General features: G+C 40.1%; 1 protein-coding gene across 1 annotated transcript in view; it reads left to right on the top strand.

Moving 5' to 3' along the window:
* The first annotated feature begins 4622 nt into the window (after nt 1-4622).
* LOC140351071 (semaphorin-4G-like) overlaps nt 4623-19429 on the top strand; it is a 38724-nt gene continuing 23917 nt past the window's right edge. Inside the window, exons 1-2 of the mRNA XM_072436724.1 lie at nt 4623-4816; nt 17750-17898. Coding sequence (XP_072292825.1) covers nt 4687-4816; nt 17750-17898 — 279 coding nt within the window. The 5' untranslated portion in view covers nt 4623-4686. The remainder of the gene's footprint in view (nt 4817-17749; nt 17899-19429) is intronic.

Below are 19429 nucleotides of genomic sequence, written 5' to 3'. Positions count from 1 at the left end.
GCATAGGGAAAATAATGATGATAAAGGATCAGATTTTCATAATGGGTTTACAGCAGGGCCCTCGAATGGTTGTTTGGGTGACATTTTACAACATTTTAGCATACCACTGTGACTCAAAAAGTTCAATTACGCTTGCACCCGATTCCTAAAGCCAACCCCTACCCCTAACTTGTGAAAGATTATAGGCTATTGTCAAAAAGACACATTTGCTCGCGCAGCCTTCGATGCAAAGTTGCTGTCGCGTAGCTGGTGATCCAATACAATGCCTTTTAAAATGAATAGGCAATATTATTCAGTCTAATTTTATACTCGCAAATTCCAGCTTTTAAAATATACTATAAGGAGTAAAAAGTGTTTCCCTGATTTAGAAGACAATACAATTTAGATACAGGCTCTTTAAACTACATCTGAAATAGCTTTAGTTGTCAATCAAACATCTAAAACACCTTTTAAAATGGATCGAAAACAGTTTGTTCCTTTGTGGATATGCATTAGCCCATAAAGTTATTTTTGCGACGTACTTTGCCGCTCTCCTTAAATGTAGTATATATTCCGGTGAAGTCTTTCTTGGTGAATTGCCTCCTCAAACCTGGGCTGCGACAGTGTTTTGTCGGCGGGGAGAGGGTGCAGCCATGCATTTGATGGTGACTTTGGAGTTCTCAGTCCTCACACAGCTCCTCACAAAGGCTGGAATAACATTTGGATTCTCCGCAGCTCGCACAGCACTCGCACGTTATCACATTTCACAAGACCCCTGCCCCCCTACGGCTGGATCAGGTAACGGGCATGTGCGCCACCGAGGACTAAACCAGGACCAAGTCAGAGCTAAACCAGGATTATGATATCAGGACAAAACAAGGGATAAACCAGCTCCAAATTCTGACAGCAGTGGCTCAGTGGATCCTTCAGCTTCAACCAGGACACGCAGTCGTTGTGTGATACTTTGCGTTCACATTTGTTCTGATGTGGTCCTGGTTTGAGCCCAGTTGACCGCAGAGGTAGACTTGGTTTGGTCCTGTTCTAGTCCTGGTTTAGTCCCGGTCTGGTACAAGTTAAGTGCCAGGTTTAGTCCCAATTTATCCCCATTTCTGATATGACATTTGTGAAAGTGTGAGCGCACCTCATTTTACTGTTACGATTATTGTGCGAAGAAACATCATAATTTAATGATTATTCACGATTATTGGAACATGACACAAAAAAAAAGGCAAATCCTTAATTTCTTTCATTTGAATACTTCACTGCTGCATTAATAGTTGACCAGCTTCATGAAATCAAACTTTCTGAATGCAAATGTAAAGTTATTGTGATATAAACTGCCACATAAAACTCACTTTTGGGTGTGCTTTTTGTGGTCCTGATTGAACAGAAATATCATAATTTTGCGTCTAAAGTAGTCACGATTATTCGTTTTTAGTTCTTACGATTATATTGTGACCTGAATAATCACAATTATCAACCGGTTAATCTTGACATCCCTGACCAGGACTAAGTCAGGTCTGGACCAGGACTAAGTCAGGTCTGGACCAGGACTAAGTCAGGTCTGGATCAGGACTAAGTCAGGTCTGGACCAGGACTAAGTCAGGTCTGGACCAGGACTAAGTCAGGTCTGGACCAGGATTAAACCAGGACTAATGGTGCAGACACAGAGCATTGTCTACACTTTCCCTATGTAGAGGCGCGGTGTGGATCAGCAGTGCGGGGGTCACGTGTTTTCTGCGTTTCCGGCGAATCGAGCGGCGAACATCAAAGCGTGAATAACGTGTGCACAAGACGAGAATGACAAGACATGAATGAAGACGGTTTGGCGAGGTGGAAGCTCAGAGCGAACGTGAACACAGTGTTCAATGACGAATCAATGAAAGAAAATGTCTCCATGAAAGTTTAATCGTCTTTTCTCTTTTCTTTTGACCAAATGGAATGTTCAATTAGCCGTTTTTAAAAAGCCCAGGCCCACAATTTCTCCGTGCCTTTATAAATATTCTAAATATAGTAGTTAGAGTTCACACTTGGCATCAAATTTGAGAATAAAAAAAGAACATGAAACCTGTGACATTTAGAGCCAGTAGAGAAGAAAACATCTGAATATCATTTATGCACAAAAGAGCCTAGATTTTATCCACCTCTCGTCTGTGTGTCCAATTCATACAACTTTTCGTGTAATTCCATCAGGTCCATAAAGTTTTGCTTCGGCTCCAGCATAATATCCCACTTCATCCATAAAAAGCGGAGATCGTCCTGCATTTGTGGCAGATGGGCTGTGCTTTTATACCTTTGTGTGAGTGCAGTGTGTCGCAGGGATAAAACACAAAACCACCTGTGTGTCTGCTGCCAGGACGTCCCGTTAACCTCGGCATGTCAAAACTTTGATTCTAGATATTAAAGGTGCCATAACGTGCTTTTTTTCACGTTTCGTAGTCTATCCTAAGTGTAACACCCTTAACATAATAGTTAAGAAATATCACCCAGACCTTGGACCCCCTCACTAACCCGGAAATGCAAACGGCTTGGTTTGATATTCGACCCCACCCTTGCGAAGAGCGATCTGGCTCCCCCGCCCAACCCGTGACGTAGTCTCAGAGAGCGTGTGTGCCCCGCCCACCCGTGACTTAGTCTCAGAGAGCGTGTGTGCCCCGCCCACCCGTGACGTAGTGTGTCCCCCACAGCTGTCTGCTCCGCCTGCGCGAGTGAGTGAGAAACGAGGGGGAGGGGGGTGGAGAGGGGGGATGATGACGCGGCCTTGCCCTACCGCCTGTCAGTTTGGAGATTCGAGGAAAGGAGATAGTCTGTAATATAGCTAAACACTGCGGGAATCAATCAAAAAAACACTCTGGGTACATATATGAAGCACAAATAGCAATGTAAGAAGGTTAAAAGCTCTGAAAAGTCGATTTTGCATGTTATGGGACCTTTAAGACTTAAAGAAGAACGTGATCAGCAAGATAAATTAAGAGCGTGTGATAATCATTTACAGTGGGGAATATGTCTGTTCCATAAATGCAAACGGTCCCTGTCTAGTCCAGGTTTAGTTCTGGGTTTAGGTCTGGGTTTAGTTCAAATTTCAAGTTCAAATGTGGTTTGTATGCAAATGAGAAGACACCCTGACAAGTACTAAACCAGGACTAAACATTTTAATTCATGATTTTACCCTATCAATTCATCTTACCCTATTTTTGATATAACAAAACATGAATAAAACCACAAATCAGGCCTGACTGGTGATTGTGGCCCATGTGTTAGTCAGCACGTCACATCTGCACATTGCCCTGTTCGGTTATTGCTATTTTCCATCCTTATGTTCAGACTGTGGGAATGTGAAGTGACGTATCCGCTCTGACTCCCAGGCCAACCGCCTCCCCACACTGTATTGATTTCCTGTACAAAAGCCCTCCATGTTTTATTGAGCAATGGGCCGTTGCATGGAGTGTCGTCATGTTGTTGAGCATCACTTTGACTTTTGGTACCTCTTGATTAAAAAGACGTCACCTGAGATGGAAGATAAGACAAAGATAACTTTTATTTGGCCCACAATGGCTTCATTTCAGTGTTTGTAATGCACAGCTGGAGAATACAGCAGTCAACAATCAAGATAAGTGTGTACATAAAACATTAATGGAGAGCTGTCCTACTTTTTTCCCAGGTTCTTAGTATTGCACTATGATATAAGTAGTATTATAATTTTGCATTTTGTTCTTTGTGAACCACAGTATTGATCTAAAACAGCTCAGTAATAGAAACAGGTTCATTGACTTCCTGTTCAAAACTGCAGAAATGATAAGCGAGATTTCACCGTAACAAGCAGCACATTGTTATTTAGATGTTTGAATTAAATAAATTCAAACACAACATTTTTTTTACATTTGTCACTCTGTATCTTAATTTGACAAATAATCACAACTAGGTTCTTTAAACCACTCGCACTAAAGTTATCTGTAGTAAACAAGTCTAAACTAATCGTTTAGGAGCAAAACTAGTCAAATAATGTCTGAAAAAATCGTGGGTCGCAAGGGAATTTGTGTTTATATTTACGGTAATGATAAGTTTTGTCTAAAACTTTTCTAGAGCTTTAAAAGTCTGTAACTTTGTCATTTCGGAATGGATTAAAGTTTACAGTCTGTTCTGTTAGAATACAGCAGCCTTTGTTCACAGAGCTGTTGTTTACTTCCTGTTTCTCTAGGTACGGCAAAGTTAAAAACCCTTTCATTACCATAACATAACATAATGCAGATGCACTGATATCGGTGGTTTTGGACTGAGACCGATATTACTTAATGACAAGAATATTTGCAGATACAGATACTTTTTTTTACAGTGACATTTTGCTTATCAGTTGTCGTTTTTTACAGGGAGTCAGAAGTCATATTTGTATTAAATTAGTTTTAGATCAGTATTGCAGTAATTAACCAAAAATAAAATTATGATCCACATGTTATAGGTTAATACTAAATAAAAAGCCCGGAAAAAGCATTTAAATTGAATTGCAAGTTCTGAATCTCTATTGCCTCTCATACATACTATATATCACATAGAACTAACCATCGATCATATTTTTTTGCCGATTCTGTCTTCCAGGCTCTTCTTCTGACTCATCTCCACAGTCGCCAAACCTGGAGGTGGATGCAATGTTTGACTGACTGGTTTGTGTCGGTGCAGTCCGGTTGATCAGCGGTGTCTGCTCTTCTGACCATGTGTGCCCCTCCGGCCCCCCTCCTGCGCCTGCTCCTGCTCTGCTCCTGGGCCGGGGTCGTCCTCTCCTACCCCTTCAGAACCCCCGTGGAGCTGGACGTCACTCCACGCATCACCGTGCCCATCCACGGTAAGACACACACAACATTTATGCAAAAGTAGGCCAAAGTATGTGGGTCAACGGTGGTTTGTTTGGGCGCTTCACCTTTGACTTCTCTCCGCTCTGCATTGTGATTGGTCCTGTCCCCGCCCCACTAGTGACTCAGGCCCAATCACAATCGAACGTAACAGCAGGAGCCTAACAAGGTGTATTCTCAAGAGTTTGCGACCTTACAAATGTTGTCAGAATTAATCTTGTTAGCAGGATTATGGAGATTATCCCATAAATGCAATGTGTTTGTCGCATATCTTTATTAACGAGCACTGTCGCCACCAAAAAACAACTGCAAGGTTAAATGTATTATTATACTAAAAGCCTTTAAAAATATGAGAGTAATGGATGGGGCTGTAGTCGACTAAATAAATTCTTAGTCAACTAAAGACTTGTCCTTGGATACGGCAATCAGTATCTCCATGTATCTGACCCAAACTGCACTCGAAAGACTACAACTGCACTGGAGTTCATGCAAAAACAACTATTTATACAGAAAATGACTTGTAAAGAGTGTATTTATATATTAGAGATATATGAATTAGTTTGAAGTCACTTTGAGTCACTCCAAAATGTTCAGCCATAACTCTCTATATCTTCTCCTTTTTGCTGTTGTCCAAAATAAATCCTTTTAAAATAAATAAAAACATGTTTAGTTGATTTTAGTGGACTAACGGGTTACAGCCCTAGTAATGGAAAGTTTTCAACATCTTTATGAATGGCTTTCCCTCATTGTTACTCAGGATTGATTCACTTAGTCGTGGGTGTGAGACTGTTGAGTATAAACTGGATTAAATTGTCTTTACAGCAGCAAAGCCAGCTCACTGGATGTTGATATTTCTATGGAAACTAGTAGTAAACAACAGCTAACCTGTTCCATGGAGGATGGTTTGACATGGCTCAAAGTAACGTGAAAGGAGCCACAGCGTGACAAATAAAAACATGTGAAAGTGCATGGAATCATTATGGAACGTTTACTTGCCATAAAAGATCAAGTATGCGGAGCCTGAATGGGATTTTAACACACAGTCTCTTCTCGTTTTGACTCCATACACATGTTTACATAGTTTGCTGCTGTTTATTCCCTCATCTTTTCAGAAGAACGCTTTGTTTTTTTCCTTCTTTAACAATCATTTGATTTTCATTCTGGACCTCGACATGTTGTTTGTATTTGAAGAAGACAGAAGTTAGGAGCCTATTTCAGCAACAACCAACAGCGTTTTTAGATTCTGAGTTATCCAGGGTTCTCAGAATGACACAGATACTGTAGCTCCAAACCAATCTGAAGACCGTTCAATTCTAGATGATGTCATGATACAGTTTGTTGTAGTTGTTTGTTTTATTTATTTCAGCTTTTGAGTCCTTGGGCAAGACACTTAATCTGCCTTGCCTCTATTGTCCAGTGTTCGTGGGTGTATAAATGGGTGTGTTTGTTTGTGTAAATGCGGGACAATGGATAAAAACCCCTTGGCTACAATAAATTTACATGCAAATGCTGAAATAATAAAATTCAGTGATATAGGTTCTCGTTTTTGGTCTATGCACTTCAGAATTTTGATACAAAACACATAGGATTACTTGTTAGGCTAACAAATGTGACACGTTAGTACTTATTTAGTATATAATCAGTCTCATAGAAGTTAATTATTCTACCGTCCACAGCTCAAATCTTACTGTTCTACAAAAAAACACCCCCCAAAAATATTGTTTAAGCTGTTATTTATTGAATGATAAGTTGATTTAGTAATGATCATGATAGTCCTATTACTTGGTATCAGATTGAAACAGAAATGTATTTGTATTTATTTACTGTAGCTCATAAGTAGAGGTGTGAGAAAAATGTTTAATATTAGAGATATGGAAGAATAGCAAATATATCATCTGTATTTAAACTAATAGAAATTACCTCAAAAAGAGACTAATGTAATCTCCCAAGCAAGGCTATAAAAGTGATATCTCTGCACATTTTAGGTTGATTTAGTTTCTATATGTTATTATACTCTGCTACAAATCACTTTTATGTATTAATGGAGGCGTTTCATTTGCATGCGAGCTAATCCCATAATGCTAAGTCTTGGTTTCAGTCTAATGATGCACATTTGTACAAATAACAGATTACATTAACATCCCTGTGGAGCACCCAGGGAGACTGTAGGTGGTGGAGGAGCCCCGTCACCATGACAACTGTTGTACTACGGCACACAGCAGTCGTAGAGTTTTCTCTTTGAACTGTGCACCTAAAATATGTCATATCACCCCAGCACAGCGTATGTTTGCTCATACGGAAGTGTCTGACTCAGGAGAAGGGCTGTTATATGTATCGCAAAAGTATCGATGTTGCAACAAACGCGTCAGAAAACGCGATAAGAAAATCGCACAGGCTGTAATTTTGGAAGTACCATGAATTCCTCCACAAGCGACAAAATATCTAGTCTTACTCTGTGTAAAATCTGCTAACCCTGTACAAGCATGATCTCTTTAGTTTGTCAGTTCATTGCGTTTTGTACATGAAAAACCTCTCAAATGGGATAAAAAGTAAAGTTCCATCTGCAATTACTACGACCACATTTAATAACTTAAAGTAAAAGCGTTTATGTTACAACTTTTTTATAAACTTGGAAGTCCATTTGTCTCCATCACTAACAGCTCTACAGTCCTCCCCGTTCTTGCACTTACTTTTCACCCTTATTTTCACAGCCGTGATACAAGTTTTAATTCTCTAAGATTGTCTAAACCTCGGCTCCCTCCCGCTCCACAATTCCTCCTCCTACACACCAAATCTCCCTCTTCTGTTTACCTCTCCAGCTCTTCTACTTTATTAGCCTGCTCTTACCCCTCTCTCACCTCCATCGCTCCTCCTGGTCTCGTCCTGTCGAGCAGACGTCCACACAAACCGAGCCTTTTAATCCCTTTGTTTCTTAGCAACCTGAAAGCGGATGCAAAAAAAGCCATGCCAAGCAGGTTTTAAATGGCAAGTTTTTACAATCATAACATCCACCTGTTTAATTTAGCACTGTGGTGTAAACAAAACTCGATAAAGATTGTGTGCCAAGTTGTTGGAACTAATTAAATTGAGGGATTTCAGGATGGAAAAGTGTGTGTCCTGCTGCGATGGAAAGAGGAAATGGGCACTTTTCCAACAGCTTCCACATGGAACAGCTGTCATACAACCACCTCCACTATTTTACCTTTACTCTCAATGTTGACACTCAAAACAGATGGATTAATACAGTATTTATTGTCGGTATTGCGCAAAACATCACTTTCCTGCTTATATTTTGTCTACATTGTTATATGCTTTTTAAATAGGTCAGACATTTTGCCCTAAATGTAATTGGACTAAATAAAATAACACATTTTCTCTTTTAGATACAGCATTTACCAAAATCCAATGTAAGTTAAAGGTGTTGTACCTGATCTTTACAATCTTACAAATGTGAAAAGCAGAACTAATGTATAAACTCTTTGCCTTTGTATAATCTTGCGTCACTATTACTATTGCTCACTTACCTAACGCATTCTTAAGTATTCACCTCATTGAGTTCATAAGTGCTCTTCACAACTCATTGAGCCTCAGGCGTGTTTTGCTTTCACGGTAATGCTAGCATGAACTAGCATGCTAACGGCGCTCTTCCTGCTTCACAGAGAATGCAATGTTTTATTATTAGATGCAGTCAACACACAGTGGTCTCATTTTTAACTAGATTTTACTTTATTACATGAAATAAAACGTTGATACAGCCCCTTTAACTACTATAATGATTCTTTAGTGTTGAAAATTACAATATATTGTCTAAAGAACTAGTGTTTACTGTGGTAGCATTACATTGCATTGTTAATGTGAGTGGGCTCGCTTCTCCACAGATCTTAGCAGTAACCTCGCCTGGTGGCGTGCCATATTATGGAACATTCTGGGCAAATCTATAACTCCCTAGAGACAACTTTTTTGAGCTTTTACTCATGTTATAACATTGTTCCCTCATCAAAAACATACCTGGAGATTTATTTAGCTTCATTCATGCTTGTTTGACTAAGTCCTCTCCCCCTGAGCCTCGGAAAACACTTTTCCCAGTATGACGTCCCAGTTTAGTGATGTCATAGGTAGAGCGCCGAGATCTTCTACGTCCATTATCATTGCTAGACTCTTTCAGAGCATTTATCTCATCAAATCACGTTCATTACAACTGCGTGTCTGCATTAGCATGTCGTGGGTAAGCTAGGTTTGTTTATCCTCCATATGTAATTCCCTCTGCAGCCAGTAGATGGAATTCTAACTCAATTCCTGGCATGTGAAATGCCTGATTGAGTCATGTGTACTTTCTGGAGACTCATTATTAAACATGAGATGCCAAAGCAGAGCAATAACAATACAAAACATTTCACAATTTGTGTCGTTTCAATGCCCTGCTTTCATTCAAATGGAAGGTTCTTTCTCTCAGTTTCTATTTGACTCCTATTAACCAGCACGCTGCTTTATCACCTCCTAATACATCACCCCCCCTTCGCTGTCAAGCAAGCATCCTCCCTCGTTTCCAGATCTCACTGCACTTTGACATCAATTACTAGCGCCGCGTTGGCTGTTTACTCAATATTTACTTGTCTCTTTGCGCGTCAGGAACTGGCTGGCCGTAAACACACCTGACGCTGCTTTGTAAACGTCCTGTCCTAGATGGAGGTGTTGGCCATTGGAGCGGATGTTTTCTTGTGTGTACAAACGCTGTACCTTAACTCAGCCGCCAGTGTTTGCTCGGTAAATATCTTCTTCTTGGCTCCTTTCGCCGCCTTTGTTCTCTCTCTTTACCGAACAAATATGTCAATGTTTAAACGTGTGCTTGAAAACGTGGCAGAAAGTTAATGTTAACAAATGCTATGTCATGCTAGGATGGTTCTCAAGAGGTAAGGAGGATATTGGAAAGTACAGTTGTAAGTGAATGCAATAACTAGTTTAAATGTGCAATATTTGAGTTCCCTGGTGGCTGGATACAAATTTAATAATGCAAATGTGGGATATAAAACACGCTAAACGAAATATTAAACCAAAAACTAAACTAAACAGGCTAAATGTATCTTGTATGTCAAATTATAATGTTAAGTTTACCCATTATTCTGATAAAAATAGTGACATTCCAGAATAGATAACAGTGTATACATTGTGACTTAAAATGTGTATGGCAGGTTTTTTACAATTTTCAAATTTTGACTTTATTTGGTGTATTTATACTTGTTGTACATATGTATGATAGTTTTACTCCAATCAAGGAGGTATTTGTGGAGAAAAGTCTAAGAATCTGTAGAAAAATGACAGGAAGTGACATCACACTCGGGACACTCATTAATTTAAACAAAATAAACTACTTTTTTATCTCTCTAAACATTAATTCGGCAAAATAAATGAGCTCTCTATTTGTCAGATAATAAAAATTGTGTCACTGCGTTTGTTTTGTGAGTTTTTCCCAGTGTTTTCTGGGTAATTTCCTAGTGTGATGTCATCAATTTGGGTTAGGAAGTGAAATTAAACCCTAAAAATGAGCTATTCTGGGATAATATTTTAGCTGGGATAATCATTTTTAGCTAAATTTACAGATATGAACCTTAACTTCATTTTAGTTCAATGATTCGTCCAACCTGTCAGAGGCACTTTAAATTTAAGGCTTTGTTCACCAAACGTATTGGAACTAAACCCAGAACTGAAGGTGGGCTGGGCCAGGGCTAAACCAGGACTAGAACAGGACCAAAGCCAGTCTGAATCAGGACTAATCCAGGATCAAACCAGGACAAGTGGGAATGTAGCATTAGTTCCTTCAAGTGTTATTGTTTTCCATGACAGTCCCAAGCCCACATCAAACAAGAGTCCTAAACGTGTAGCTCAGGGTTTTTGCTTCGGTAAGCTCAGAAAACATGCTGTATGTTCAGTATTTTGTGTTGACTAATCACCAATTTTAAGTATCTGGTTTATGCTAAATATAAACAGAGTATTAAATTGAAATAACTAACAAAAATACCCAGATAAAACAAGAGTTGTACCATTTGATAAAACGTGTGTGTTCTCATTTTCACCCTAAGAGCTGCTTTTACATCTATATTTGGGCAAAACAGATTTTACTTTATAACATTAAAAAAAATATTAAATTATGCCTTTATGTTAAAATAGGACAAAATTAAGACACTTGTTACTAAAACTGGACTGAAACAAAGAACGTAGTGTTATTGCTGTATTTAGTGTCTGGATATAGATACTGTGTCTGTCATAACAGCTCTGCACATTATATTTTGCCAGCTCCAATACCTGACATGTAACTTCAATACCGTTTCTTTTAATGTATTCATTGTTTACCACTGTTATGTTCCCCTTCCCCATGAGACATCTGCATTGTGGAGCTCAGACTGGCTAAGTGTTGTGAGTTTCCCCACACAATGACACATAATGGCCTTCTTCCTCCTCGGAGAGATGGGGTAAGGAGAGATGGGGTAAGGAGAGATGGGGTAAGGAGAGATGGATACCCGATGACCCAAAAGGAACACGAGCGCTGCATTTAGTTAGCCTGCAGCTGGAATCTCAATACCACAACCCAGGAAGTAGTTTGTACATTGTAGGTCTGACACAAAAACATCATTTGAAAACTGTGTGATGCTAAATGTAGAGCTCCAACGATTAACATTGTCAGATTTTTCCCAATAATATACTTTATTTGTAAATATTCTCAATCTATCTTCCTGTCACCATATTTCAAGTAAAGTCTTACAAGTATTTTTTTTTTTAACAATAAACAAACACAATGAAAAAAGAAAACAAGACCAGGGAAAAAAACGACAGCAGACAAATAATAAAGCAAAACATGTTTATTAGAAAATCAAGGCACTCGAACATCTATTAAATGTCCATTTTCAAATTAAGTCTGAATGTAATTGTTTCCATGCTACGAATGTCCAGTATAATGCTAGTCCAGTCCTTGACTGTGGGTGTATTTTCGCGGCTGCTCGGAGGATGTTCCAGAGATAGATGCTGGTTGTGTCCATGGCTGGAGTCCTGAGGCCAAAATACAGAGTTCTGAAATACATTGGCTGTGATCTGTAAATAAAATTGTTTTTTAGAGAAGGTAAACCCCAGCCACTGATGTAGGGGATACAATTGAACATCTTTTCCTGTTTGAAGTGAGATATGTTACTGAGGATTTAATCGATAATCATGATTTATTTCATCACAATATAATCTTAGGAACTAAAAATGTATAATCTTAACTGGCTCCTGTGGCTCAGAGAATAGACTTTAAAGCAGCTCTGCTTGTGTACAAGTCTCTCCATGGCCTAGCACCAAATTACATCTTGGAAATGTTATTGCCATATGAACCATCTCGGACTCTTGAGGACCTCAGGGACCGGCCTCCTGCTGGTGCCCAGAGTCAAGACTAAACATGGACCGGCCTCCTGCTGGTGCCCAGAGTCAAGACTAAACATGGACCGGCCTCCTGCTGGTGCCCAGAGTCAAGACTAAACATGGACCGGCCTCCTGCTGGTGCCCAGAGTCAAGACTAAACATGGACCGGCCTCCTGCTGGTGCCAGAGTCAGGACTAAACATGGAACGGCCTCCTGCTGGTGCCAGAGTCAGGACTAAACATGGACCGGCCTCCTGCTGGTGCCAGAGTCAGGACTAAACATGGACCGGCCTCCTGCTGGTGCCCAGAGTCAGGACTAAACATGGACCGGCCTCCTGCTGGTGCCCAGAGTCAAGACTAAACATGGACCGGCCTCCTGCTGGTGCCAGAGTCAGGACTAAACATGGAACGGCCTCCTGCTGGTGCCAGAGTCAGGACTAAACATGGACCGGCCTCCTGCTGGTGCCAGAGTCAGGACTAAACATGGACCGGCCTCCTGCTGGTGCCCAGAGTCAGGACTAAACATGGACCGGCCTCCTGCTGGTGCCCAGAGTCAGGACTAAACATGGACCGGCCTCCTGCTGGTGCCAGAGTCAGGACTAAACATGGACCGGCCTCCTGCTGGTGCCAGAGTCAGGACTAAACATGGACCGGCCTCCTGCTGGTGCCAGAGTCAGGACTAAACATGGACCGGCCTCCTGCTGGTGCCAGAGTCAGGACTAAACATGGACCGGCCTCCTGCTGGTGTCAGAGTCGGGACTAAACATGGACCGGCCTCCTGCTGGTGTCAGAGTCGGGACTAAACATGGACTGGCCTCCTGCTGGTGTCAGAGTCGGGACTAAACATGGACCGGCCTCCTGCTGGTGTCAGAGTCGGGACTAAACATGGACCGGCCTCCTGCTGGTGTCAGAGTCGGGACTAAACATGGACCGGCCTCCTGCTGGTGTCAGAGTCAGGACTAAACATGGACCGGCCTCCTGCTGGTGCCAGAGTCAGGACTAAACATGGACCGGCCTCCTGCTGGTGCCAGAGTCAGGACAAAACATAGACCGGCCTCCTGCTGGTGCCAGAGTCAGGACTAAACATGGGGAATCTGCGTTTCAGTTTTATGCAACTAAAATCTGGAACAGTCTTCCTGAAGATTTGAGACCGGTTCTACTCTGACAGTGTTCAAATCTAAGCTAAGTTATGTTAAGCTGTGCATATGATTGAAATATTTTTATAACACAAATTCACAATAACTTAACTTTTGAATTCAGAAACATTCTATTGTCACATAATTTTGGGAAAAACATGTATTATTAAGAATGAAAGAACATTTTGTACAGTACAGTACGTGTCAATGGTGAATAATCTTTATATTATGATGTTTCTGCTCACACTAATCGTAACACTAAAATTCAATATTGTGACATACTTTGCTGTCACTTTGGAATAATACGCTTTAACACAATATTCATACTTGATGCTGTGTTAAGCAAATGCTAGCTTTGTTTTGTAAGGCGCTGTTATGTTTTCGACTTTGCCTGGAGCTGGTATGTCTCCGCGGTGCAGCTCTGTTGACATTGGAGTCGTGTTTACCCCCAGCCAAGTCACACTGCATTGTCTGTTTGTGCCTTGCATAACTGAGGCATCCCGTGACTGTAGGCAGCAGCTTTATGACATGTCTAGCTACAGTTTCTTTTTCATTTTCTTGCATGTGGAGATGCTAGCTTGCCTCTTGCACACTGTTTGGATAAGGACACTCATTAGTAACTGGCCTGTCAAACAGTTCAGTCCCAATATTGCCTGGAAAACTGGACGAGGGACTCGCTGTATATCCTTCACATACTTCACATAGGTATGGTGTTTAGGAAGTAAATGTATGCAATGTCAAGTGATGGGGGTATTAGCAACTTTTGTTAAACTGTATATATATATATATATATATATATATATATATATCTGAGTCTCATTTCCTCGTGGCATGGACTGCCACGTATCAATCATAGAACGCACCTACTGCTCACCTGCCGCCTCGTTCTGGCTCGTCCCCAGGAGAGCAGCATGTTTCCCTGTGTCCAAGCGCATGGATCTATCATAATATAGCTCTCTCAGTGTACGGGACAAAATTAAGACACAGAAAGACAGTTCGAGCTGGCTCAGAAGAGACGTAAATCTATGGAGACGAGAGATGCGATGCGATCCGTCGCGCTAATAAACAAACGCAGTTGTAGCAGCGAGGCTGTTGTGTGCGTCCGCACGGGGGAGTGGCATGCGCACTTCCGCCTGAGTTCTCAAATCGGCGAAAAATTGTCCATTACGCCTTTAAGTTGTGCTAGTGGCCAAAAAATTTGAATGCATGTGATTATTAGAAATGTGCTAAAGAGTTTGTGAGCGCTACGATCAAGTTAGTCACCTGCTTCCACCGGTCACGGTTTGAAAATCAGGTCCCCCAGCTTTAACAGGTTGGTTAGTAGCTATTTAGTAAGTCAGGTCTGTATCAGCTATAGTGAAATGAAAGGACTGTACCCAATATTTATCATGTAATATAGTCGATTTTGTCTTGCTCCTGTACAGATCAAAGCGGCAGGGGAGTAACGTTTGTGCTCTGTTAGCTTTTCCGTTTCGCTCTGGGCTCTGAAAATAGTGAAAATACCTTTATAAACTCATGGCTGTTTTTTACTTCTTTAGGGCAGTAAAATCAGGTACAGCACCTTTTACAGGCAATGTATCTGTATATTGTACTGTATAATGAGTGAATGTTAGATGAAACTCTTGATTAAAACCTATGACACAGTAAGTTTGTTATGGTTGGCTGACTTAGTGCAAGTGGTGGAACATTAGGATACTTTATTTTTGCCTTTGCAGTGGTCTGTGCTCTTTTAGTGCATCTTCTTGACAGAGGAATTTAAACACATTCTTGCATAATGTATAAAGTGAAGATAAAATTGAAATGTATAGCGAGCCGCTCTTTCTGCTGTTGAGTGTCTTAATATTCTGTATGCATAAACCCTGCACCGTGTATCTGCATTGAAATCTTACTCAAGAGAAACTTAAAAGATATAGCCTTAAGGCAAAACAATAGAGATAAATTACAATATTCAATTGCAGGGATTTTTTTGACCATTTTACCTTTTATGCGCATGTTTTTTCTGCATAACCCGGCCAAAAAAAAAAGAATCTAACGCTTTTTCTTGCCGTGAATAGATGGAAATGATTTCAAGGATTCCTGTGCTTTAAATGCCGCGACCTCTTCGTTACTTTTCAATGAGGCTCGACAATAGTGCGTCCAGAAATCCATCAGAGAAGAGACAAGAAAAACGATTTCCGCCTCCTGAACGCCTCTCCTGTCGGCTCAGATTGAAAAACGCCTTCATTCTTACGCTTTTAATATGGCACACCCAGAAAGCAATAACCTTGTACAGAGCTGGGGCTGTATTCATGATATTTAAAGAGAAGAATATGGGTGTCAAGATACTTTTTAATAGGTTTAGCAAAAGCACGCATTGATTAGTAAAGTGCTGTCACAATACTGAAATGCCAAACTAGATTTTGACTATAAGGAAAGACTTAATACTGGTTTTGATTCTAAAATGATGATCAGAAACTCACATTTGAATACCATGTAAGTTTCAATAAGGCTTCACGATATTGGAAATTAATGTAATAGTCTGTCACAATAAAAACTCAACAGAGAAATTAAACAAAACTAAATCAGGATATACTTGCAATATCGATTTTGGTGATGTTGCCCCATGTTTCAGTATCAATACTTGTTTAAATGTCTATTTTTGATGCTAGTTTTTGTGTTGATTAGTAGATGGAAAGGCTGAAACAATCAATGATTTGGACCTAAACAATACATATTGAAATAATTGTGAGTAATCAAATAATTGTTATCTGGACCATACGCAGACATATCTCATATTTACAGCGTTTTCACAGTCTAAATAACTAATAATTGCTAAAGTAGATTATTGCCAAATAATCGTTATTTGCAACTCTTGTAGGTATGTGTTTTGGGTTGATGAGATTAAGAATAAAAAAACTATTTGTGCTGGGAAATAAGAAGATAACCGAATAAACAAATCATTGAAATAAACTGGTAAAAGTTAAGTTATGACTTGTAGGGTCACAATGAAGAGTTTATATTGATACAAACTTACAAACTATAGTTCCTATTGTAATTTATTGGCCTTTATTTAACCAAGAAAGTCCCACTGAGATGTAGAAAGGGGAGGGGCCTATTGTACATGTTTTTACTAGTAGATCATAGTAAAAAATATATATCTGCTCCTTTTTTATAATTCTGTTTTCTTCTCAAAATCAATTAGCCACACTTTTGTTTTTATAATGAATATGACAACCCTTTTCTAAGATAACCTGATATAGATATTGGTGCCTTTGTTTTGTGTATAAGTTCTCACACAGTATCTGCAAACAATGTCCTTTTTTGTGCCGACTTTGGAAAAACACCAGTTGTTTCATTTGACATTCATTGCAGCCCTGCGGTTATACATTGCACTTAACTTTGTCTGAACGGTGCATTTGTGAGTGTGGAGAAATAAAAGCCGCTCTCCTCTCACCATCAACAGTAATCACTCCTCCACTGTGATCTGTGAGAGCTCCTGTCAACTCCACTACTTTACCACCTCCGCCCAAATGACAATGCACTGTGTTTAATTCAGGGCTCCAGAGTCGCTGAGAACACGGAGAGTTGTTAATTAGAAGTGTTAAGGTGATTTGACACTGAGTTTATAAGTCTGCGTGTGTCAGCGTTTTTGCGGTGCTTCCAGAGCGCTCGAGCGGACGCCCTGGATATGCATTATTTGTGTCAGAGACAGTTAATAAAGGTGTTGGCATAAAGATAGGAATGTATTCATTATTTTCTAAAGGAACATATTTATCTCTACATTACATTTAAAAGTTATGAGAAGTTTAATGATGTAATCCAAAGAATGTCCTGTGGTGCAACTTGAAAAATCACATATTTAAATCAATCAGTTTATTTTCCACAATGTCACATATTCAGTTTAAACATACATACATAGTTACATGCACAATATGCACATGTATACTCGCACATACACACCACAGTCATACAGTCGCAGGTCAAAAGAAATCATTTTCAAATTCTTACCTTTGAAAAATCCAGCTTTTCTGAAAGATTTTCCAAAACATTCACCAGTTTAATGTCCTGTAGTGTGAGAGCTGTATTTCCTCAGAAAAATTAAATACCGGCAATTTAAAAAAATGATAATTTAGGATATGATGTAACGCTTGATATTTGCATGTACTATGGTTTGTGACACTGCAGGGTAGAAGAAAGAGAAGACAGGCGTTACACCCCCAGCCGTCCACATGACTCTTTCTTCAAAAAGCCACTAAAGCAAATGGATCCGAGTATGACTGACACTTCATGACACTGTTTTGCACGAGCAGACATTGCATCAGCACCTACGCCCTCATTAACCACCTCTTCTCTGTGTTCTCTCTCTTCCCCTCTCCTCTCTGCTCTCTCTCTTCCCCTCTTCTCTCCATCCTCGTCCCCTCAGGTCTCCATGGCTGCCGGCGCTTTCGCTCATCCACGGTGAACCACAGCGCCTTGTTGCTGCAGCCTGACAGCCAGCGCCTGTACGTGGGGGCTCGCGGGGCCGTGTTCGCTCTCAACGCCTCTGACATCTCATCCGGCTCCTCTCTCCAGGTTTGTTTATGTGGCAGGTAGCAGGAGTCTCATTTGCATAGCGCGTCCCGGACCTTCTCTCCCTGACAGTAATATTTCACTGCGAGGCAAAGATCAGTCCCTCGTCTCCTCCTTTTGCGTGGAAAGTGTGAGTAATTGTATTATTTTGAACACAGCCACTGGGGCGTGTAAAAAAGAATAGATTAGCATAGTGAAAACAAGAGAAAGAGGCTGGTAACTACTGTAAGCGTAATTTATGGATTCGCGGAGTTACACTGAAATGCTAATAAGAATGATTCATCTTTGGGTTTGTTGATTTCACAGCAGGATTTTTTGACTTTTTGCGTGGCATTTTTTGTTTATTATGAGAGTATCAATTGACTGTTGAACAGAATAATCTGGGTGAAATAAATGTGTTCCTTGTTAGTCACAGCTAGCTGGTTATCTCACGGTGCCGCCATCAATAACTCTTTATTCAAGCTTTTGAATTTGGAACGTTAGTTTATGTTTTGTATGTACATTCAGACTTCTTCTACTACAGCTTTGTTCATTTTAGACTTTCAGTACAGAGGTGGAGCTAAAATGGCAGCTTAAAACTTTAGTTCCTGACTGAACTACAATGAAAATGCCTTCTACAGTTTTTGATGGCTTTACTTGATGGGGAGAAAATGGAATATTACAATATTGATTTAAAACGACTTAATAAAAGTACAATTGCTACCTTGAAATTCAAAATGCAAGGTCAGTTTTCTCCTTTTTACAGTATCGTCACTGTAAACAGCATCTGTCTATGACAAACACCAGATGTTTTGGTGGATTTTGTTTTCATTTCTGCCAAAATGACTACATATGGCAGCTGAATCCTACATGTGTCACTGTTGTTGTTTTTTTAAACCTTGGAGAACAAAGGTAAGTACAGAGCAGGGATGAAACAGGGAAGCTGTTGTGTGATTGCAGGAGAGTAAAGCTTCACACATGCATAACACTCTAAATACAATTTTGTATGATTGAATGAGAAGGGGAAACCTGGTTTAAAGGGCTGTAAGCACAGGCCAGACAGAGCTGGGAATTGAACACACAGAGGGTTCAAGGCTGCTTTTTCTCTCCTGAACCGAAGGCTCTGTGTCTTCAATGTGGTCCACACCTTTGTTCATCTTGGTTTGTATCTTTCTGTTTAATAATACAGATGCCTGGGTGGGATGGGTCCATGAAAGCTCAAGCTTTACCTTTTTGAGAATGTAGCTATTGGACACACTCCAGATATATATTTTACAGTACATCATTCATGGCACACTTGAGTCAAAGCACACGTTTGATCTGGAATTTATTCCCAACCTTTAAAAACAGAACTGGAAGAAATGTGTCTCATATTTTCAGGAACTTACTTAAAAAAGTGTTCCATGTCCATTATTTATGACATCCTTGGCCAAAATTGGACCTAAAGATGACAAATTGGGACATTTTCTTAATAGATCCATATCAGAACTGTATAAGACCACAAAGTAATATTAAAGAAACTATTATTTTGTGTTTGAAATTAGCTTTTTTAGAT

This window comes from Eucyclogobius newberryi, unplaced genomic scaffold, assembly GCF_026437365.1.
Source record: "Eucyclogobius newberryi isolate DKJ021-1_F unplaced genomic scaffold, fEucNew1.0.hap1 SCAF_8, whole genome shotgun sequence".
Classification (NCBI taxonomy): domain Eukaryota; kingdom Metazoa; phylum Chordata; class Actinopteri; order Gobiiformes; family Gobiidae; genus Eucyclogobius; species Eucyclogobius newberryi.
The sequence above is the reverse complement of the archived record's forward strand: the minus strand, read 5'-3'. Positions and strand labels throughout refer to the sequence as shown.